Raw genomic sequence first — 25,081 nt, forward strand, 5'->3', positions numbered from 1 at the left:
TTATATATTAATATTGTTATTATAGGGATTAAAGAGGAGTTTTGTTGAAAATAATCAGATGTTTTTTTTTATTTAATCAGATGTTTATTTATGAATTTTGTTTGATGGGAATGAGGTCCTTGCGGAAAAAAGCTTCAGACTTTATTGTGTTTTAATTCTTGGTGGTTTGAAGTGTAGCCTATATAATCAAATAAATTCATATTCATATGTGAATTCATATGTGAACATGTCCACAGAGCATGGAAGTAATTTTAGTATTTGCTCGGTATCTACACATATTGCTATTGCTGTATCCCTTACAGTGTAGTTTATATTTTGTTATATGTGGCCTATGTAAAATCTTGTACTGTATGAATTGCATTTTGTATTGTAGGTCATAGAGAATGCATGGTTGCTTATTATTTGCCAGTAGCTGAGTTTTGCAAATTAAGATCTAGAATCCATTTGTCAGCTGTCAGGTTACTTGTGTAGAAGGGGTGGTTGGCAATGGAAGTTATTGATTTTTTTCTTTAATGGCCCTTCAGCTGATAGTACTGAAAAAGGCAATGAGATGGAAAATTATTTAGCTATTGTAGCTGGTCAAAGGTCATGAACAATCTGCCTTTGAATAGGTATTCTAGTCTTGTTACTCCTCTGCCTGACATGTAGAGGGACTCCAATAATTTGAAACATAGGATTGCTACCTAAGATGTTTGCATTCGCACGTTTCGGTTTTGGTGTATAGGTTATGATCAAGGAGACAATATAGAGGTGCTGGGATATGCTGGCCTACAAGTCAATATGTCAGGGGAAAAATCAATACATCATTAATATATTCAATGATTGACCACCCCAGCATATCTCTAAAAATGTCATTGATACACTGGTACACAGATGGGGTGTTAGCCAGGCATAACGATGTATTCATAGGGTCTGGAGGTGGAAAGCTGCCTTCGATTCATTCCTCTCCTTGATCAAGACCAAGGCATAGGTCATAGGTCAAACTCATGTAGGCAGGACTCAAAAGAACAAGCTCTACATAGCTGTTCCAAAGCCGAGGGGAGTGTGGTAGGAGTTAGGAATATTTAACAATGCTTTAATTCAAGCATCTGTTGTCAATATAGGGGGCAGGACACCATTCTTTTTTTTCTACAAAAAAGAACCCTGACACAGATGGGGACTTGAAAAGAAGAATATAGCCCTGAGATAATGCTTTGAAGATGGAGTCCTCCATGGCCAGGTCCTCAGTAGGACACATGGGATACAGGTGAGAACTAGGGAGAGTGAACCCTCGACAAGGTTAGCAGCACAGTAATACAGTCAAGTAGTTTGGTAGTTTGGTTGCTTTAGATTTGCTGAAGATCTAATGGAGGTCACTAAACTGATTAGGCATATCAGCAGTTTCTTGGGAAATGGGTCTCTCTGCGTATTCAAACAATGAAGAAGGTTACCGTCCCTTTCAGCCATTAGCTGTATTCCCCATTTGCACCACACATAACCCAACCATCATTCTCCAACAAACCAACGTTCTCCAACAAACCAGTCTTTTATAACTCCACTAGTAGCTCCACATCCATAGACGATAACTGGATTTCTCTTATCTAGTCCTGACTAGTGCTACAAGCTGGAAGAAGGTTTCACCAGGAGTGAGTCCCATATGTCAAGAATTCAACATCAGCACCAGAGACTCTTGTCCACTTGTTGCATATGTCTTTTTGGCTTCTCATGGGGAACAGGTGCACACAATAAGATGTTGAGAGATCTGAAGCTATATATGCAGGTTAGGGCATGATATGCTGGGTCATAAGAGATGTTAGTGAGGGTATGACAACATCCATCCATCCATCCATCCATCCATCCATGTGGCTGGAACTGGTTGGGGCTGGAACCAATCCCAGCATTATTGGGCAAAGGCAGGGTACACCATGGACAAGTTGCCAGTCCGCCACATGGCCAACACACATGCTCACACATACGGGCAATTTAGAGTGACTGATCAACCTGACCTTACTATGCTATCAGATATGTGATTTAGGAGCATAACATACCATAAACACAAAATATATCAACATTTAATAAGTTGGTATTTAATTGGTTCTTATTATAATTATGCAAATTTTAAAGAATGTTAGACCAGTGGGTACAATGGTCGAAAACCTACAGGTAAGTAGAGATTCTCCTATGAAAAGAACTCAAATAAATGTCAGAACCATTATCATTTATTTTTGTTGACATTATTATTGCATGTTTGAGAATCAATAAAAACAAGTAAACAAATGTACACAAGTATATTTGTTTTTATTATCTGCTTTTGTCAGTGCTGACAAATGCCAGAGGACAGCTGTCAAAATTTTTAAATAGCACCATCTAACTTATCCCTGAATAGCACTGGAGTTTCTGATTGGTGTCTAAGAGCACCGAGCATCAGAATGTTTTCACATGTTTTCTTTCTCTGCCAGGGACGCATTGATCTTGTGCTACAGGTGATAACTGTTTAAGATTACCATCAGAGGGATAAACAGGCACTCACTGTCCATCTATCCTGACATTTTCCACCCCATAACTCTGGCACATTGCTCAATCCCATCCAGTTCAGGGGACTGGGTGAGTAGACTGGGTTATTGCGTCTGCATGTGACCCTCCTTGCTCTCCCAGTCTGTCTCCAGAGAGCCCTTCAATTCTTGGCAGCAGCCCAGTTTCAATATAAAAACTCATACAGAAGCTAAAAGGGGGCTGGATTTTAAAGGAGATTGTGAAATAGGAACTAGTCATTAATAAAAGAGTTGAGAATTAGTCCGTTGTACCAAAAATAAGTAGAATCATGAAATAGCTTTATAATTTTATTTGCTTTTTAAAAATTATATACAATTATTTGTTCATTTGTTATCTCCAGTAATATTACTGTTTCTAATATTTTTGGAATAGATAAACATATGCCAGAATGTTCCAGATTCTTCAGGACACTGAGAAATAAGTTGATCACTTTCATGGTGTTTAGGACTGAGACCAAAACACAATACAGAATGAGTCAGTACACACTGCAGAGTGCTTCTTTTTGCCAAATGGTGCTGAACTGTGATGGTGATGGTATGTTATAGAGGGGGCAGCTGACATATCCACATAGGCAAGACTGCATGACAGCAGAACGGGCCTGAACACTCTCCTTCTGGCCTTTAATAACAGCTGCACTTAGACAGTTTTGGAGTCATATAACTAACCTGCTCTATAGGTGCTGCTTGAGTGTTGACAACATGTTGAAACACGGTCATTGTTTTCTAAAGGATTTAAAAAAATAATCTTATGAAATTAACATCCAAATCTCAAATCTGCCAAGTGCAAAAGCATGTGAACTCTTTTAGTTATCATCTGTTTCAGATCCTGCAACATAATTTCCGTGGGATTGAGGACCGGACCCTGACTGGGCCAGTCCAGAGTGCAAATCTTCTTTCTCCTTGGTAGTTTTGTTTTGGATGGTTGTCTTGTTGCAAAATCCATTTCTGTCCCAGCTTCAACTGTCCGACTGATGGTATTCCAGCGACTGCATGCTATAACATTTATAGCCTTCTATTAGGCAGCATTTATTAGCAAGTATGATTTTAGTTCAAGTACCATGAAACTAGGCAGCAGTAACCAAACCAGGAAATTGAAGCATTAGTGGCAAACCAAAGAGGGAACAGATGTTAGTAATCAGGGATGGTGGAGTGTGGGGGATGTGTGTGTGTGGGGGATGTGTGTGTGTGGGGGATGTGTGTGTGTGTGGGGGATGTGTGTGTGTGGGGGATATGTGTGTGTGTGGGTGTGTGTGTGTGTGGGGGATGTGTGTGTGTGGGGGGTGTGTGTGTGGGGGATGTATATGTGTGGGGGATGTATGTGTGTGGGGGATGTGTGTGTGTGTGGGGGATATGTGTGGGGGATGTGTGTGTGTGGGGGATGTGTGTGTGTGGGGGATATGTGTGTGTGGGGGATATGTGTGGGGGATGTGTGTGTGTGGGGGATATGTGTGTGTGGGGGATATGTGTGGGGTATGTGTGTGTGGGGGGGGATGTGTGTGGGGGATGTGTGTGTGGGGGGGATATGTGTGTGGGGGGGATATGTGCGGGGGATGTGTGTGGGGGATGTGTGTGTGGGGGATATGTGTGGGAGATGTGTGTGTGGGGGGGATATGTGTGGGGGATGTGTGTGTGTGTGGGGGATGTGTGAGTATGGGGGAATGTGTGTGGGAGATGTGTGTGTGTGGGGGATATGTGTGTGTGTGTGTGTGTGTGTGTGTGTGTTTGGAGGGGACCCTGGGTTTTGCCAGGCAAGCACCAGTCACAGGATCTAGTGCTTTACAACACACTGGGTTGCATATTACTATGAAGCACCCATCATTTTGTACTTTCAACATTGTGACGTGCGTGAAGAAGGCAGCATCTTTTTACCAACAACCCTTCTTTTTTTGGTAAACAGCTTCCCTTCCACAAACAAACAGACCCCCCCCCCCCCCCACTATATAATGACAGTGAAGTGCTTAATTACACTAAGAACCCCCGCTTACAGCTCTAACAGTCCAGTGGCATTAACTACAGATAATAACATCACACAATATAGTGCCAGGACAACCATATCCATCAATAAAGCTGGTGAACAAGAACGAGCGTTCCATGATGGGAGGTGGACGCAAGCCCCACCTCTCCTCTTACCTCACACACACACACACACACACACACACACACACACACACACACACACACACACACACACACACACACACACACACACTACCATTATAATGGTAGAAAGTAGCAGAATCAAAAAGCTACTGGACAGCCAGACACTTCAGAAGTGGACCTGACACTCATAGCACACTCACTCACAGACCCAGACAGCATTACTCTGTTCTGCCACTAGCAGGTGAGTTGACAGAGTGCCAGAACTGCTGTACGCCGCATGCTGCATGATGAAGTGGGTTTAAGGTTTCGCACCATGTTCATGGATTCATGGAGAGCATCTGTATTAGTATGTGGATCTGCAGACCACTGGGGTGAGCAAAGGGCACCGAGTCTACTGCACCAGCGCCGATTGATATGCACCATGCCAAGAAGAAAAGTCCAACATATAAGTGGCAAGATGTCAAGCCAGGATGTCCAAATGAGTGTGTATGTAGGCTACTGTGTGTGTGTGTGTGTGTGTGTGTGTGTGTGTGTGTGTGTGTGTGTGTGTGTGTGTGTGTGTGTGTGTGTGTGTGTGTGTGTTTGTGTTTGTGTGTGTGTTTGTGCATGTGTGTGCGTGTGCCATGTGTGTGTCTGAGAGAGCGAGAGAGAGCGAGAGAGAGAGAGAGAGAGAGAGAGAGAGAGAGAGAACAAGAGCAAGAGGCAGTCCCTGATAGAAAAGTAAGGTTTTAAAGTAAAAGCTTTTACATTTTTTTTAAACGTAAACTGTCATATAGTTTAAGTAATATGCAGAAAAGAGAAAAGACAAAACAGGACTGCAGTATTATTTGCAACGTGCAGAAAATTGTTTTTATAAATAACCGCATTTTGAAGTTTGCAGGAGGCTGTCCTGGACACCGCACGCGCGCCTTCCTATGTCTCGGTATTTATTACATGTAGCGAACTGCTACAAACTCCACAGGATTAAAAAATATTCGAGAATTGTTGCAGATTGAAAAAACACGAACAAAAGCACTGTTTCATTTATAATCCTCAATTAAACTGAACAGAATTAAGAACATGAACTTATATCGTATATACGTATACCCGCTGGGTAACAAGCTGTACTTGCTTAATTTGAAGAGACTGGAAGTTTACAAATAGTTTATAACAGTTAAAAATTCCTTTCAAAAACATTACTAATCCCACCACTGACATGCACTCGAGAGAGTCTAAATAAAACTGCCTGTTTCATAAAAATAAAACGGCGCGGTAGTGCGATGCGATGCACAGCTGTCGTCGAAGAGTGCGCGATAAGAAGAGGTGACGCGTCGCTGTTCCTTAAAGCCGGTGCTGATGTTGTGGTGCGCGGCTCGTCGTTACTAATCTATATAAAGCCGGCGGAGACGCGGGGCAGTCGAGACAAAAGCTGGCGACCTTACCTGAGACCACAGCTAAAGCCCTGCACAAACTCAACAAGTCAATGGGACGAACAACCTACTTTCTTGTATTCCTTGGGTCTTAAAGATGAGGACACATGGATTGCACAGACACTGAAGCCTATTTGTGCATACGACGCCAACACAGAATAAAGAAGTTAATAACCCGCATCGAATGTCTTCTGGAAACTGGATTTATAGTTTTGTACTAATGAAATAGATTTGTTTCACATACCATCTCCTCAAAACAGCGCATCCATGGCTTTGTAACCTATTGCACATTCTACGTGCGCTATTTGTTTTCTATTTAGGAAATGGTCATTTGGAACCAGAGCGTGGAATCATTCAGGATGGGTGTAAACGGCGTTAATTATACTGAAGTATACGAGGTGTTCAAACCAGATGATCCGTTTTCTGGACCGCTCAAATCCGTTGCTCCTTGGAACTTCAAAGTGTTGGCTGCGTGGATGTTTCTAGTAACGTCGCTATCTTTGACCGAGAACTTTTTGGTTGTGTTTGCCAGCTACAAGTTTAAACAGCTCAGACAGCCTTTAAATTATATAATTGTTAATTTGTGTTTGGCTGACTTTCTCATGTCACTGATCGGAGGGACGTTAAGTATTGTCACAAATTACCATGGGTATTTCTTCCTGGGTACTTGGGCGTGCGTATTGGAAGGATTTGCGGTGACTTTTTTTGGTAAGTGACGTTTTGGAATTTACACCTATTTTCATGCGAAACTGAATTGTTCTAGAGTTCTTTATATATGTAGTGCGTGACACAAACTTTGCGTAATGGGTCGCTTCCTTGAAGGACCACATACTGATTCAGGATCAGGGTAAGTGATTGTAACAATAATGCTGTTAATAATATTCGGGATGATAAGATCACACATTTTAAGGTCATTTAAGAAGTTCATGAAAGGAACGTTAAATGTCACTCAAGTCCTATAAAATGCGTTTAACAGCATGTTTTCCATTAACTTTAAAAGAAGATTGATAATATGCCACTTGCCATGGTTGCTGTCTACTTTTCTTTTTGCAGTGTCGAACACCACGCAAATCCAGAAATGATACTTGAGGAATGTAGAATGAAGTGCGTGCTCGCGCGACAGTAGCCTCTGCTGTATAGATGCAGGTGTACACATACATGCGTCTGTACAGTATACTAATGGTTTAAGATTAACCTCCACTAAAAAAGTCTTTTAATATCATTAAATCTTTGGTTTTCTATTTATTTAGAAGTCGTTATCTGACTTCTGTCATAGTACTGACACTAAATACCAGTAAAAATGCAAGGGCAAATCAAGCAAGCATCACAGGTTTCCTAAGGGACTGTCTTAGGCCAGAATGGAAGGATGAGTGTAGGCAGAGGGATAAAAATGTGAACTCACATCAGAGCTTCATGTTATTATCTAAAAACTTAAAGACACAAATGGTCATAATCCTCTGTTTCCTTCAGAGGATGTTAGGTGTTATGGTGTGAACTGGGTTAGTTAGGACATACATTAACATGCATGAAAACAGATCATCCAGTGAACTGTTAAAAGCACAAATTACAAAGGAAAGGTCAGGATATGAATAAAGAAAAGGTCAAGATAAAGGAAAAACAGTGGATTCAGCACCAAATTTAGAAAGTTGGTATTTTCAGAACATACAAATATTTTAGAACAATAGTACTGTATGTGTTGCTATTATTGCACAACACATAGACTAAGAAGTATGAATCATTAATTGTAAAACATCACCCTTATTATTAGGAGTATTGTGGCCCTTTGATCCTGAGCTATGGGGAAGACGCTCAGGTGTGGTGTGCACGGCTCAGATTATTCAGTCAATATCCAAAACTCAAGTGTTTGTCATTTGTAGAATGTGTAATCTGTGGGAATAAAATAGCAAACTGGTTCAATAGACGTATAGAATAGTTACATGCTCGAAAGTAAAACATAATTGTGGTCCAGATCGTTGTGAAGGAAAAAGTATTTTCAGGAAACTATAAAGAAAGTCACATCAGCATAAGTAAATAACCTAGCAAAACAGGATCATATTAGTGAAATGTTCCCCCAATACATGTTTGGGCACACCAATGTGTAATTTCCCCCTTCTAGACAACTGTCATTGTACAGGGGTGGCCGGCAGGGGGCCTCTGTATCACGATACTTGTCTAGAAGGGGAAAAATACCCCCTTCAGCAGCAGTGCTGTGTTGTTGTTGTGTGTATGCCCCTCAGGTGGGTGGTACTCATTAGTAAGTTCTCCACCAGAGGGTCGTTTATTTGTCTATTTATGTGATGTTTGTACCAGCCTGTCGCTGGTCATTGCTTCTTAGTTTTGACCATCACAGGTTTTATGTTAGAGCACCATTTTGTCATTACATCCCTGTTTTTCCCTGAGTGGCGTCTGCTTTGCCTTATATCTGCATGTTCTCCGCCTGTGACACACAGATTAATAAAACGAGAGATCCAGTTTTATTTTAGTTAATTCTTATTAATTTTTTTTCTATTGAAAGTTTCTTATAACAACATAGGTAAAAGTTTTTTTTTTCTTAGTTCATGCTAGTTATAGTAAGTTTGAACATGTACAACTCACATTAGCTTGAAGTGTCTTCAGAACACGACTCCATATTTCCTGAGTGAATTCAAACATGTGTAAGATGTTCTGCTCAGACTGGCTCAGACTGGACGTTCAGGTCAGATTAACCACACGTTCTCTCACCCCAGGTATAGTGGCTTTGTGGTCCCTGGCCATCCTTGCCTTCGAGCGCTTCTTTGTGATCTGCAGGCCCTGGGGAAACACTCGTCTGCAGGGCAAACACGCGGCACTGGGCCTGCTGTTCGTCTGGATGTACTCTTTCATCTGTACCATCCCACCTGTGCTTGGCTGGAGCAGCTACACAGTCAGCAAGATAGGCACCACCTGTGAACCCAACTGGTGAGGGGAGTGGTTTTGTTCTGGGATGATTCATAGTAAATATGACACAGGAGTAGAATAACCCCAGAGTGAAACTCCTTTTGCATATCATTTCTCTCTATTTATATGCCTACTGTACATTTCCCATGTCTTTTTCTCTCTGTTATACACACTAACATTTAATGAAATATGGAGTTTTTGTAAGGGGGGCAAAGCAGAAGGTTACAGATGAGCCACAGAATAAGATGAAGTATCTGCTCTGCTGTACTCACACTGTACACTGTGAAAGTACAACATAAACATGCACACACGGTGTGGCCAAAATCCTTCTGACCCAGAAGTTGACACACGTGCACTTGCATTCCACTAATATGTTAAATGTGTCTAACAGTTGGCTCAGGACTCAACAAGATCCTAACCTTTAATTTCTCATCAGGTACAAAGCCGAGTAATGTTGGTGCATTGTGTGGAGTACAATTATATAGCTGCTTATGTTAAGAACAAATTATGCCCATAGAAACTTCAGTGAATTTATACAATTTATATTTCACATTATGGTCACATTATAAGCACAGTAAGTGACAGTTCTTGCAACACACATATGAATATTATTTTAGCACCATTATTTTAGCACCTGTTCAAAGTTGGATGTTTATTTCTTTAGACAGGGTTTGACTGTACAGCAGCTACTGGCTGAGATATATGCTTAATGTGACATGTCAGTGATGGAGGAGCCAGGCCCACATTCAGGTTGAGAGCAGGTTTATTAAACAAACAATGACCAGCTTTTAAACAATGCAGAGCAGTCATTAGTATATGCATGATTGAGAGCATGTATTTAACAGAGGCTAATGCATATTGTCAAAAGGTATCCTGGGCAAATAATGAGGTGAAATTAGTGTAATAGGCTACAGGTGAGTGCAATGATTAGTAAGTGGGACGGGGGAAGTGATTGGGTGTTGTGATTGGTGGAAGAGTGTGTGTGCTTGGTTGGGTGCTGACTGAGGCATGACAGTACCTCCTCGCAATAGTGCCAGGTGCAAGGGTGACCTTGGTAGCACAGAGTGGGTCTGGAAGGGTGAGCACAGTGGGAGGTATCTGGGTCTGGGTTGAGGAATTGAACGGCTGGCACCCGGTTTCTTTGCTTAGGCCACTACCCCTCCCAGTCTGCACTTGGTCCCCGCAGTTAGGCTAACCTGGCATGTGACCTCATTATGACCTCTCAGTAGAAATAAGATAGAGTTCACTGTCTGAGGCATGATGAGTGGTTTGAAGGTATTGGGGTGTTGGAGGACAGGGACGGTGATGAAAGCGTTTTAAAGGTCTGTGAATGTGGCCTCCACTGATGGGGTTTTGCACTCCAGCCAGTATTCCTTGCTGGATTGGTCCTGAAGCTAAAGGCCCTTTTGAAGTGCCTATAAAAGTTGGTGAATTCAGCACATCTGTTGAATCTGAGTTACCACCTCCACCTTGCAAGCCTGCATTTGTAATGAGGCCTAGGAAGTTGACCTTGGACAGGTGGAACTCGGTTCTCAAGCCTACAGTAGCAGCCTGCAATATAGTGTGGAGGACCCTGAATATGTAATGGATATGCTGTGATTAGGATTAGATTAAGATGTTAACAGACTTATCTAGGAACTCATGTAGGACCTTGTTTATGAACGCATGGAGGACAGAAGGTACCGTGGCCAGGCCACACAGCAAAACAAGGTACTTGTACTGGCTGGAAGCCATCAGAGTGTCTGACAGAGTCTACTCCAGGATCTGATTGTTGGGTCAGGAGATGAGCACTAATGAAATGAGGTATTGAAAAGACTTGGAAAGGAACTTTGCTATATATGTTTACAAACGTATGATGTTAGTTTTATGGGTAGTGAAGCCTTCATCTGGAAACCCACATAATGCCCTTCCTGCGAGCCTCATCTCCCCCTGTCTAAGATGGCTTGCAGTTGGTGTATCTCAATGAAGTGATGAGGAATGCATCACTTGCTTCAGCAACACAGGAGGAACATGTTAGTGCAGCTTGAGCAGTTGTTCTATTAAACAACAAAAGAAGAAGCATTTAAATATTTACTTTCTATTTATGTTTTACATTAAACAAGTATTTCTTGATAGATGTATGGTCGAGAGCAAGGCAATACTCTTCTTTGGAGGCTAATGCAAAGCCCTGGACAGAAGAATCCTGTGCAAATAAATATGGGAAGGTGAAATGGATTACAAGTGAGTGCATTGATTAGTAAGTGGGTAATTGGGACCATGGAAGTGACTGGGAGCTGTGAAGAGAGTGTGTGCTTGACTGGGTGCTGACCAGGGCACATATCTTAAAGTGAGAACCATACTGACAAATAATTTTAAATAAATACAATGTGGTAGTACCAGTACCTCAGTCTCCACACATCACATGTCCTGCTGCCTCACAGTTCTTTGTCCTCTATTGACTGCCACAGATCTTTGATCTGTTTAAACCCGAATCCTATACAGTACTTTATTTACATTCACTTTAGGTTGTCCAAAATATACCCTGGATCAGGTGAGAAGACAAAAGCTACATTCTTCTTTGGTCCTCCTGTAGGACAAGTTACTAAAGATGACAAAGTACAGTCTTCCAATCTTTCTTTGCAAAACTCAGTAAACAAAATCAAATCTGATTCTTTTCCATACAGGTACTCTGGAGACCCCCATGATCAAACCTTCATCATCACATTCTTCATCACCTGTTTCGCCCTGCCTCTTGGTGTCATCATCGTGTGCTACAGCAAGCTCCTGAGGAAACTCAGAAAGGTTCGCCAGGATCCTCATTATCTTCCATTTGCTAGGGGAGGCTACGGTGACGGACACATTAGCTAGGCTTATACATGCTGTTTTATCTTCAAATATATCATAAAACATAACAGCAATACAATTCACTATATTTTAGCCAAAAAGTATAGAAAGTACAATACTTGTCTCATTTGTCACCATCAAAGTTTCTCTGTTGTGTAATGGAAAATATTGTCATCCCAAATATTTATTCCAGAATTCAAGAACACACATATGGCTGTTTTTATATATAATTCAAGACACATAAACCGGTATTCCGATGCAGGTTTCCAACACCCATGGACGGCTGGTGAATGCCAGGAAACCTGAACGACAGGTGTCTCGCATGGTAGTGGTGATGATTATAGCCTTCATGGTGGCCTGGACTCCATATGCACTGTTTTCCATCATCGTTACTATACATCCCACCATCTACCTGGACCCCCGACTGGCAGCTGCACCCGCCTTCTTTGCCAAGACTGCTGCGGTGTATAACCCTGTCATCTACGTCTACATGAACAAACAGGTACAGTACACCATGAACTTTAGCATTTTCCTTGCTCCATACTGAACGGTCATGGCTTTGAAAAGACTAAAATGGCACTCTAACAGAAGCAATCATGGAAAATCACAAGTTCCATTAAAAGAAAGTAAGTATTTGAGTGCCAGCTAGTGCCAGACTGCAATGTGAAACATCCTAGCTGACAGATTTTTATTTATTTATATTGTGTCTACTCTTGTATGATGGTAACATCTTTTTAAATAAAACATGAGTTATTAATAAAATCGTAGCATACAACTGTCACGTTCGGTGTGACAAGAAGGACGAGGCACGAGTCCACTCTTGCAAACACTGACGTACTTTATTTTATACAAGAATAGTGCAGACAGCGCACGTATAACACTTACACATGTATGACTCTGACAAAGACGAGCACGGGACACTGCGCGAACGCATATTAAATAGACAAACCACATAAGCCCCGAGTGACGTGTGACGAGCCACAGGTGAGACCGATGAACACACTCAGACACATCCACACCCACGAAGATCCACAGACGCAGACGAGTAGACAACATAAACATACACCCAAAGGGGAGGGGTCAGGGGCTGTACCGTGACAACAACTGTGCAGTTGAGACGTTTTAATACATACTTTTTGCTTCAATCAAACAGATATTACCCATTTCTCTTTGCTTCTATCTTGGTAATGCTGATTTTTAGGTCAAAATACTAACAGCGCCACCAACTGGGCTGGGTTCATGCATCAACCTATTCCTTGCCTCTCCGTCCCTGTCTGCAGCCAGCTGTTAGAGTTAAGAGCCAGTGTTATGTATCTGTCCTCTCAAAACACAAATAGATACATAGCTAAATCCCTTGGAGACATGGCAAAAACTCTGGGAACTCTGCAACGGAATTTCCTTTGTTTACTACCCAGCTCCCATGGTAACCATACTGTTCTGAAATGTTCCTTTGTGGGTACAGCTCATCGTATCATACTTGTGCTGAAGCACCCATGTGATTTCTGTCTTTATTGGACTCCTGTGGTGTATTATCTTGCTTGTGGGGTGTGCTTAGCCATAAACTGCATATTTATTGGTGAGCAGTGCAGTCTTGCAGTATTATGCATCATGTGTATATTGAGTAATATGTATGCATGCTGGTGAAATATCAACACACACATACATACATATACATAACAATGACAATTTGTGCCTTAACATGGAAGAAGCTGTATAGTTAACAAAAAAACATGCATATATTGGTAAATAATAATGAGTTTTTGGTGCAGTTTAGACAACACCATGACAAAGCAAGCTTTGTGCATGGAGCAAGACAACAACCATGGGTGTCTAGACTTTGGTGGGCTGGGTGGAGCATAAGAAAACAACAAAATAATTAAAATATCTGAGAGAGGACTTCACAGAGGCAGGTGTCAGACCGATACCAGCAACTTAAGTGAGCTCAAACAGCAGAATTCCCTATGCAGACAGATACGATCATGCTGGCCTCTATTTGCCTTTGCTCATCATCTTTCATTTGTTTTCACCTTCTCGTGTCCTGAAGTCTGACCAGCTTAAGCATAATGTGTTGATTTTTATGGCCGAGCCCAAATAGATCTACTGTGTTCTACATCGCAGATGTGGGCAGGGCATTCGCTGTTGGGTGGAACTGGTGCTTAGCGCTGGCCTTGAGACTAATGTCTCCTAATGTGCTCACACCTGTTCATGCATAACTTAAGTCTGTTTCCAACGAATAGAACAGATAATGAGCTGGGCTGTAGTTTGACCAGGGGCAATAATTTAGCCTACAAACGACCACGATGCCACAATATTAACATGTTTAGCTCAGCACGGCTATACCTGGATTCCTCTCCACAGGATTTGTGCAAAATCAAATGGTTGTAAGACTTTTCCACTGCTTTTGAAACAGAGTTGATGTTCAGAATGAGCAACCTCTGTAAATGAGAAAAAATGGGCATTTTAATAGTCAAATGCAGTAACCGTAAGATTAAACAGAAGCAATCATAGTTGTTCCTTATGATTTTATTCTTTTTTTTTCCTGTCAGTATTTTCCTGTTAGTCTTTAAACTTTTATATTCCCTCCTGGCATAATTTGTGCTGTTTCCCATAGACTCAAGGGTGTTATGTCATTCTATGGGTAGTGGTATTTTAACCATGGCATTTAGCGTCTTTGCAGACTTTAAGTTCAAAATTTGTGACTGATAACTAATGGTGAGAAAACAAAGGCAAAATTAATATGTTTTTAAGATGCTGTTCACAAACTGTCAGGTAGAGAATTTGGCAGTGAACCAACTGGTCCTGTTTCTTCAGTGTTGTGCTGTATGTAGACTGACCCTGGTGGAAGACATTCAACAAACATGAGTTGATTTGGTGAACATTGCAAGATTTGAAATTTAATTTCCAACCTGCTTTGGTGTGGTACATTAGTGACCTCTAAATTTGACATGAATGTAGGTTAAAGAAGACAATGTAGAATGTCCTTGATATATTAGTTTTCCTTAAAAAGGAGTCAAGATTAATTTGTGAAAACACAACTCACAATCTGGGGGAAGATAACATTAAAATGTATTACTATTATTATTATTATTATTAATGCCATATGGAGGCTGCTGGATAATCCAGAATCCAGATAGTAACGACACACAAACGCTCTGAATCCATAGGTCATCTCATACTTCAGTGAAGATTGAAAATAACCATCTCACGAGAACCCAGATTAGTGTGAGCACACTGTGAGTAGATCAGGATGTTGTCTCATTCTGGGAGCCTTTTAATCATTCTGTCATTCAAGTAGGTTTCCTTGTTATATTATTTATGTTATTATTTTATCCATCTTTGCCCTTTGGATAAAAAGAACAGGTAACATATTTGCAGTAGTTTAATATACAGTATTTAATATGTCAGAGTATGTGTCTGTCGTCACAGCCGCCCCTACTAGATGGAAAATGGTGAGTCTCACCGCTCACCACACAAACCTTTCTGACCTTCCTCATGTACTGTATATATACACACTGAATGGACAATTTATTAGACACTTGTATTAAGAGTTACATGATAGGAACGTCCTTATATGGAATTTAGTCATGTGACCGCAGAGTACAGCAAAAAATGAGGAATGTTTTCAGTGGATCAGATTAAATGTGAATCCACATTAGAACGTGAAAATCAAGCCACCTTGATCCAAGCAACTTCAAACGAGGCAAGGTCATTGCTGCTCGTTTAGCTGGGGTCAGTATTTCAAACAATGCCAACCTTGTGGAGTTTTCACATGCATGTCAGTACATCCCTCTAATTTACAGCAATTGTGCGAAACTTTCCTGTCTGCAGGGTCCGTGATTCCTACAGAATGATTTAAACATCTAGTGGAATCTACACTATGACAGATCACTGTGGATGGTAAGGTCAAGGGGTCCAGTGCACCAGTGCATGGGAGTTTGTAATAAAGTGGCCCTGAAGTGATTCCCCATTCATTCGGTATATACCCTCGTCAACCATTCACAGGAAGCATCCTGTGTTAGAGACCATATAGCACATGTATACTTCAATTTGCATTAGCCATCTTCCGACTTTATTAGTGATGAGCAGCTGTTGTCTAGATATTGCTGGGTGGTGGATAAATCTTAACTTACTAGCGACACTGGCATAAAAAACTTCCACCTAGTACACTCCTGACACACTCACTACCCACCATACGACTCCTGACACACTCACTATCATAGCACTAAATAAACACCATGCCTGTTCAAGCCAGAACGGAAAGGGATATGTTCCATGTTATATTTATTTTCATTTCTGTATTATTTTTGTTTTGTTTAAAGATGGTCAAACATTAAATGAAAACTCAATGCCTGCTTCAATGTGGAAACCCAAATGATTACATTTTCACTACCTACTGTATACTGCTACCGGATCCCAGGAATATAGTAGGTCTGTTTGTTTAGAATCAATTAAATTTTGTTTGCCGAGTGTTCAAGGCTGGAGTGTCATGCTTTTACTGAGCCAAACATGACAAGGTTTTTTTTATGTTATACACCATATATGGGTGGATATGTGCTGGGTGCCCAAGGCCTCCAAAATGAACAGCATCAACAATCGCAAAGAACTGAAGAGGAGCATCTGGTATTATCAGATCTGATCCCCATTAAACTTGAAAGCAGAATGAGAGGATGTGTGTATATGTCCTTCAGTCTCCAGATGAGTATAACTAGCTAGATCATGTCAGCTGCACATTCATGGATCAAGGTATAGCTTTGGAGGTATATCATGGAGGTATATCATGGAGGTAATCTTTGTGAAAAATCTGGACATTCATATTTCTGACATATGTATCAAACCTGGGTACTGAGCTATTCATTCAGACTATAATTTATTTAGTTAACAATGCATAGAAGGTCTTTTCTCATCATGACCATAAAGAATAGTTCTCTATAGTTCAAACTTAGTTGTGTTAGCTCATCAGAATTCAGGCATTCATTTTTGCAATTTGTGTGTTGGGTTCACAGTTCAGGAAGTGCCTGATTGAACTCTTCAGCTGCGGCGAAAGCACCATGGAGGAGGTGAATCCGACAAAGGAGCGTGCAGACATGACTGGCGAGAGCAACGCGGGAGAAATGTCCACCATAGCTGCTCAGATTCCCACCACTGGGAACATCCGGCCAAAGTCTGACGAGGACCTCAGTGAATCTAGCTCTTACACACAGCTGCCTGTCCCTGAGAACAAAGTTTGTCCCATGCAACCTTAATCTCCAAACCGGAGGAAAGCTCACAATGTGATGTAAAGGGGGACTGAAGTGTATTTTGAAGCTCTTAATACCCATTCAACATTATCAACTTAAAATGTCAGGGTGAGTGGCCTTTCCTCGGATGTGTCAGTACTCCTCAACAATAGAGATTTTACCATCAATGTGTAATGAACACTTGTAAACCAAATATGTTCTAAAAGCACATAAAAGAAGACATTTATTTAGAATCAAGAAACATTTTTATCTTTTTTGGTTCATATAGTTGTTTTTACTGTACACACACAAAAAAAAAAATCTTTTATTCTAGCTCTTTGGCTGGAAATGGCTTGTTGCATAAGACACTGACTGACATGATTTCCAGAAATATGATTCACTCCTGCTAAGAAAAGACATAGTCATACAGTTTGTGTATAACTATGACACATAGTTAAGACACAGATCTTAAACTGTATAAAAATGTTCTATCATGCTCTTTAAAATATAATGGACCTTCTTTTATTCCTTTATATTTAAATATATATGGACTAAACATATATATGTACAAAATTCCAAGGATTTTATACTGATTTCTGTTATGTATATTGAGTCCTTTACCAATAATTAATTTAATGTAATCAGTATAAGATTCAATATTTGTGTAATTACAAAACCTACTTTAGGTATCAGTATTTTGTAGGTAGATATATTGAATATTTATTTTGTAATGCATGAAAATTGTCAATCATTCATAATTTAGTAGTATTGTATATACCATGAAGAATGCCACAGATCCCTAAAGCAAAGTGATGCAGTTCAGTATCTATGAACTGAAAAATCTCTGTTACTTTAGATTGTTCATGTCACTTTCATGTGACGATCTGGTACCCTGAATGGAGCAGTCATGTGGCCAGTCCTGCAACAGGGAACACATACGCAAACGTCCTGCCAATGCAACGTTCAAGTGCTGCTACAGGGAACACATACGCAAACGTCCTGCCAATGCAACGTTCAAGTGCTGCTACAGGTTTCAGTGCTCTTCCCGTTCACTCACCTAATCCACCCATGAATGTAGAAAGTTCAACTTTTCAAAGCACAAAAACCCAGATCTTTTTTATTTATCCCATCACCATGTGACTGAGTTACATGTTTACTTATTTGTGGTTTGGATGAGAGCTGATTGACTGAAACATTTTCTCTGTGCTGTACTTCCCAAGCACGCATGCATGCACACACGCACACACACACACACACACACACACACGTACACACACACACAAACAAAAGAGAAGAAAATCTCTGAGGAGTGAAACTTGCCATCATGATTTGAATATTATGTTCTTTTTTGAAGTGTTTATGAACAACATTCCACATCTACAAATGTTATCCATGATAAGTATAAAGCAAACATTATAGAAAGAGAGAATAATAAAGCATGAATTAACTGTAATGCATTGTATTTTCTTGTGCATATCATGCATGTGTTTGAACTATTAGGAACCAGAGGTCTACAGTCCTTCACAAATGGCTGAAGGCCTGACCTTTCTTGGGTCCTAGAATGCTTATTTTATAAAGCACTTAATGGCTACTACATCTTTAAGTTGATCTGATGGTTGATATGAAGTGTTATTCAGCTCTGATCTAGAAACACACAGTCTTAGTGATGTTCTTGCCCTCACAACTGAGGAGAATGCGTCCGGCATAAACTCTCACTTAGGCACTTCAGACAATAACATTTCAAGGTTCTAACACGGGTGTCGTCACCCTCCACTGGTCATCAGAGATGAAGAAGAGAGGACTTCACCAATTGGCCACAAAAAGAAACACGTACTACTTCATTTACATTTCTGCCTAGTCACAAACGGATGGGTTGCTGCTTCTTTCGGGTCGCTAGCAGCCTTTGCACCAGGTCTGTTCCAGTGTGGTGAATGTCAGGTCTAGCATACCAGACTGCACTCCCTTGAAAAGAGTGGATCGCCCACACCAGTGAACTCAGAACATGGCCTTCCCAGTACCAGTAAAGACCCATTGGCACCGTTCCAGAACCATATCTAGGCAATACCGCGCTAACATGTCAGTCAGAACTGAACGAAAAAACAAATGTACGAGTGACGTGACGAGCCAAAAAAAGCCAATTTAACATTCAATGTCCACCAAGAGTCAGGAACACAAAGCAGGTTTATGAAAACAACAACACAATAGCATAACCACCAGGGGCCATGACAGATTATATGTAACACACACCACACGAGGGAGCCGTGGAGGCGATAAGCTCTGCCGCGCTGCTCACAGGAGGCAGGGAGACACTGGGACATTAGCCCCGTGAATCATCAGGTCATGCGGGCCCAGATCAGAAGCCCAGAAAAAAAAAAAGAGTAATAAATAAATAAATAAAAATTTTGTTTTTTTTTAATATTTCACTCTATTGATTATATTGACTTATTGTCTCATACATTTTGTGTGATGACAGTCATGTTTGTCCCAATGCCGACAGTTACAGTTCATCACCAAGCTCATTCTTCCCTGGCACGAGGGCCTAGACGAGAGGGAGAGAAGTGAAGAGTCAAGGACAGTCTTCATCGTTGTATCGTTTGTAAAGACACACTGTGGGACCTCATGGTTTCATGGATGTGCACAGGATACATCAAAAAACAGTTCTAATCCACCCCCATTTTCAAAAGCAGTGTTCTCCTTCAGTTACTATGATCATTGATTTTTTTTTTTGCACCGTTGAAGCTGTAGAAGGAAAGTTCAAATGCAGAATTAAAGCCAAATGAAATTTTAAAAGTCACTATGACTATTTTCAAAATATGTTGCGGATTTTCCTTCCTCAGAATACCATGCAATTCTTTAAGTAGACCAGAACAATCTTGCATCGGCTTTCCCCAAAAGGAGCCTCACTGGGTACAACGTTCAAAGTGAAACTCATTCTATCATCTGGCACCGGTTCTAAAAAGCTGGAAGAACAGGAATTCTCCAATAAAGCGATAGGACATAGTCTCGGAGAGAGGTGTTGCTCATTTATTTTACCTTAAGCTGCGCCTGAAGCACATGAAAGGTGAGAAAATTGTACATATTCACCACTGCATTGCTTCCCCTCTCTTAACTACACCTCAACGTGAAGTGAATCTTAAATCAAATATCACTTGGTCTCACAGCACATTTGTACATTTACATAAAACTTCTGCCAGTATAACAACTGATTGACTATGCATTGCGGGAGAACTAGAAGGCAAAGGAGAAAAAGAAAGCATTTGATAGGAGTTTAATAAAGTCTGTTGAATTGTAAAGAGCATTCAAGCATGTCCAGATATGTCCACAGCCCCTCCAAAATCACTAGCTTCCAGTAGGCAGACTGAGTAGTGCTCATGGAAGCACATTGCACAAATACTACCATATCTAACACAGGTGACTGAAACAATAAGATAAAAATAAAATCTTACATGTTCTTAATGACACAAATGGCCACTTTCTGTTGTAGGACTACAAAAATCACTTTTTTAGAAAGGATTACTGTCTTCAAGAAGATGATGCATTTATCCAAACTGTTTTGACAGTCTCCAATGGTCTTGTCATGTGCTAAAAGTCTACTAGGAAAGGTTGTCACCTACAACAGGAAGATGTTCCCTTTTTTGTTGTAAAGTGAAGAATAGCACAATGTAGCTTTTGTTACCTACTATACTGAAAGAACACTGGTGTGTCATCCCAGTGGAAGGCATTAAATATGCTCTTTCAGTTCACAGAATTGTTTAGAGCAGAAACACACTTGATTTTATTTTGGTAGGTATGTGTTTTTTTTAGGTCAGGGCTCAAGAAAACTGCTTATTACAACCTGGACAGGTGGCAAGCATGGCCATAATCTTTTTTCATCTGTGTTTATGAGTATTGATTCCATCTGCTGCTGCACTACTATTAGACAGAAATTAGCCCATTGTACAACACAGAAATAATGATGATAGGAATTATGAATTTACTGTGACTATTTTTGGTGTTAATGCTGTAATTGGTTTAATAAAGGTTGGTCTTAATGCAGTAATTGATTTAGAAAAGGTTGATTGGATTTCTGTCAGCACACCGTTTCACAATTTACAGCCAATACACATTGACCTGAAGTCTTCAAGTACTTGATCTTAAATCAGGACAACCTAAACTGTCAAAACACCCAGCTGCTATGATGTGGGTTCTACACACTTGACTTAAATAAATGATGAACACCCTTTCATCAGTTTTTCTTAGTTCAAGTCAATAAAGTGTTAACGTTGGTCATCACTAGATGGTTGCTCCATGCTAAATGACATGGCTGTAGAGAAGCAGCATGTACTCTGGTGTAAACAACCTCCCAATACTTATCAGTAATCAAGAGGCTGAGAGATGCAAACAACTGAAGTGTGGTCTTAGTAGTTGGACCGATGCTCTAATACTTCAGTTGTGTGTTGGTTGGATGTAAAAATAGTGTAAAGTGTCCTTGGGTTCTGAGAAAGGCACTATAAGTGTAACTTCATTCGCTTGTTCATTTAATTAACCCACTGTCCCAGCCAGACACATTAAATTAATCAGATTCAAAAGCAGCTACTGTAACTTGCATGTAGTGTTGGGTACACTGAACATGTACACATACGTCCACACATTCATCCTCTGGTCCAGGGAATTCTGGACCAGTGAATTTAAGACTGTACATCACTTAGCGATTTCATATTGGATTAATCAGGCCATATACTGAGCAACAAAGTTTTTTTTTTGAAGAACACGAAGAGAGTCAATTATGATAATTATTGATATTATGATTTATGTCCCTTTACAACTGCACATTATAACCAAGTCAGTTTCAGAAGTAAAGTACTCAGAGGAACCTATATAGAGAAACACCACCATGGGTGTCCTTTGAAGCTCATCTGTTGACAGTGAATTCAGTTCCTTATCATCATATTCTTCCACCTCCTCATAAGAATCTTAGAGAAAGGGAAAGTAGGGGCGAGAAAAAGAGAAGATAAGTCAGAGACCTACGTATATATGTGAAGCCCATATTTTCTCACATACAGTATGTACCATGATGTACCATAGAGGTTTTTTCAGGTGGTGGCCACAGGCAATTACTCTGTAGTGATTCTTGTCACTACTGGTAGAATAAGCTGGTATCTGCAGCCCATTCGGTTTGCCCAGGTAGTTCAGCTCCTTCAGGATGGCACATCCATCTATGTTGTCATAAAAACGTTCTGCTGCGTCTCCCAGCACCAGTGGCAGCTCGTCAGTAGTGGGCGCTGGGGCTCCGCCTCCATCAAATTATTCAGATAATAAATGCTAATTTTAAAAAAAGGACAATAATCATATCAGCTGAAATTCTGTGACATTACATGTATACCGTATACTATGTAAGTCGGTACATTTTTGGCAACCACCTGATCTGGAGAAACTCTTTGCTGTGGGGTGCAGCTCTCTGTGCACACTTACTTATCGGTACCATATCAAAATAGTTATGTAATTATTTTACCTCTTATGTAATAGGATTATCCTCAAGGATTCTGTTAGCATTCCAAGAGACCAAGAGAACAGGGAAGATTAAAACTCGTTGAACAGTATACATTTCAAGTTGGCACACATTTCTTCCAAATTAAGGAAAATTCAGTTTTATCCTTACAAACAAACGAAAGGAAACAAGGGTAAAGTAGGTTGGAGCAGACAGACCCAGTTTCAGGGTCCCTACAGGTGCTTGAAAATCTTGAAAATATAAAAATTTTAATGTTGTATTTTCCAGATTTGAAAAGTGCTGGAATTTTGGCTAAAGTACTTGAAAGTGCTTGAAATTAACTGTATTTCATTTCACAACAAATATTTATCTGACTGAAAGGTTTGCTTGTATGTTACAACTATAAGCTTACATTACATTATAAATATATAGGAAATGTACCACCTCTTATTCCAGTGGGATTGTGCATAAAAAAAACATATTTATAAATAAAATATATGCTAGTTTTGTGCTAATGCCAGTTTCCTGAGTGTTTGTTCTTTGTTAATCTGTGCTATTCTGTCTAGTTCTTGGTCTCTTGTTCTGTTGTGTAAATATATAAAGAAAATATTCCTCACCATGGTCGTACCCTCCGGGTAGGTACGGCTCGGCTGGAGGAGGCTACTGGGGTAGGCATGTTAGCACCCCAGCTAATAAATCCAGCTCTTCTCAGCACTTGTCTCTGCCTCTTAGCTCCCCTTCGTTACACAGACACAGCGTAAAACTTTTAAAAATCTACGCAAAAGTTTTTGGAACCAAGACCACAGGGCCACACCACTGGCTTTGATATCCCAACGATTCCTGCAGAAATCATTTTCTCCACTTCAAACACTTCAAGCCTGGAACCAATCTTGCTGGCACACGGAAGCTGGTCTGTGTGATCGTCTCATTTTTCTGAAGATGGACGGAATATTCAATCACTGTAGTCCTCCTTGGCTCTTGGCCAAGAAAATCTGTCGGTATGATGCTATTGAGCACATCCTCCTGTTCTGGTGAAAGGTGGTCCATGTCTAATGACTCTGAGTCGTAGTGGATAAGAACCACTGCTCCTCACATTCCTTGACGTCTAGTGGACCTTGTATTTCTGTTCCATTCAATAACTGGAATGGTGTGGTACTGTGATAGCCTGTGGTACTTCCTGGTAGGCAAACAGAAAACACAGCAGCTATGTTTTCCAGTCAGATTCAGTCTCATTCACAAAATGCCTCAGCATTACCTTCATCATCTTGTTAAATCAACTTTGTGCATGGTATGGAGTAGTTCAGGCGTACTCAACTAAATTTGTCCGCGGTCCAATTTTGGCAGATACCTGTGACCTGAGGTCCGGTGCGGCGGAGGTGGCGAACGTAAGTTGTTGAGCGGGGGGCGGCGAACGTAAGTTGTTGAGCGGGGGGCGGGGAACGTAAGTTGTTGAGCGGGGTGGCGAACGTAACACTCGTGACGGAGTGTTTTTTCAATAGCCCTGAAATAAATGCTACGGTTTTGTTTTAGTCCGTATCCAGTTAATCAGGAATGAGATTGGGTCCGGACAGGACTGCGTTCGGGTCCGGATCCGGACCGCGGTCCGCCAGTTGAGTACCCCTGGAGTAGTTTTTAGGCTTTTAATGCCCAGCAAGCTAAAAATGTTTTTAAGCTGTTGTGATGTGAAATTTGTGCCCCGATCGGTTAATAATTTCCTGGAGTGTCCCTACCAGTGAGATCAGTTGAATGAATACCACCTATCTATCTTAATCTGATGCAGAGCGAATGCCTCTGAATAATCGCACAAATGAGGATGTACCTGTTGCCAGAATGACTGTGTATGTGTGGATATAGACCTACAATGTCTGTCGCTTTGTGTGAAAAAGGTTCATCCACTATTGGCAGATTAATTAAAGGGGCTCTGTCAGATTTTTTCAAAGGGGCAGTTAACTTACACTGTGGACATGCACGGCAATAACTTACTACATCTAAGTGAAGCCCGGGCCAATCAAATCTTGCTGAAATATGGCTTAATGTCTGGGCCTTCCCTATACGGCCTACCCACTGTTACGACCCATTCTAGGCTATAGGCCACAACAGCGTCCAAGGTGACAAAAGTAATAATAACTTTAAATACCGAATAAAGACAGCACACATGGGTTCTACTTTAGCGTGATTGTATTAGACACTTTTTATATATTTATAGGCTTTAAGTCATTATAATCATATAAAAAGAAATACATATACCAAACAACTCTGGTATTGTTTTCACATTGACCCATTTTCAAAATTTTGCCTATAAGATCTTTAGGAACTACCAGCTGCCCCTGTTCCCCTTTCTGTATGTACATAATCTTCTTTTTTAATGATGAACAGGATCCTTTTGTCAAGCTTATTCTGCTTTCTGAAATAATGGCTGCAAGGTTGTATCTTTTTTCTGTAGCTCTGGGAAATTAAAATGACATTCGGTCAAGGCTCAGGTCTGCTTCTGCAACGGCCTCATTTATTTATGTGCCTTGCACTTTAACTCATCTCATCTCTCGTTTAGACTTTTTAGTTTTAGCAAACTCGCTAACCACGGTAACTTTCTCTGGGTCTCTCTATTGCCCTCTTCTTCTC

General features: G+C 40.7%; 1 protein-coding gene and 1 long non-coding RNA gene across 3 annotated transcripts; both read left to right on the forward strand.

The window, feature by feature from the left end:
- The first annotated feature begins 5,928 nt into the window (after positions 1-5,928).
- On the forward strand, positions 5,929-18,437 carry valopa (vertebrate ancient long opsin a). Of its 2 annotated transcripts, XR_013121392.1 has the most exons (6): positions 5,929-6,748; positions 8,767-8,977; positions 11,620-11,737; positions 12,042-12,281; positions 16,783-17,124; positions 17,852-18,437. XR_013121392.1 is itself a non-coding variant. In XM_076975190.1 (5 exons), exons 1-5 carry the CDS (start codon positions 6,364-6,366, stop codon positions 17,020-17,022), a joined length of 1,194 nt encoding a protein of 397 aa, XP_076831305.1. In that variant the 5' UTR covers positions 5,929-6,363; the 3' UTR covers positions 17,023-18,437. The 2 variants fall into 2 exon arrangements, 1 of the variants encoding a protein (XP_076831305.1); XM_076975190.1 differs by having other exon boundaries at positions 16,783-18,437.
- LOC143476827 (uncharacterized) lies at positions 9,871-11,472 on the forward strand. Its single transcript, XR_013121393.1, has 3 exons — positions 9,871-10,968; positions 11,072-11,176; positions 11,461-11,472. It is a non-coding gene; the product is annotated as an uncharacterized LOC143476827 (long non-coding RNA).
- Positions 18,438-25,081: the final 6,644 nt, after the last annotated feature.

This window comes from Brachyhypopomus gauderio, chromosome 15 (genome assembly GCF_052324685.1).
Source record: "Brachyhypopomus gauderio isolate BG-103 chromosome 15, BGAUD_0.2, whole genome shotgun sequence".
In the NCBI taxonomy this organism is placed as follows: Eukaryota; Metazoa; Chordata; class Actinopteri; order Gymnotiformes; family Hypopomidae; genus Brachyhypopomus; species Brachyhypopomus gauderio.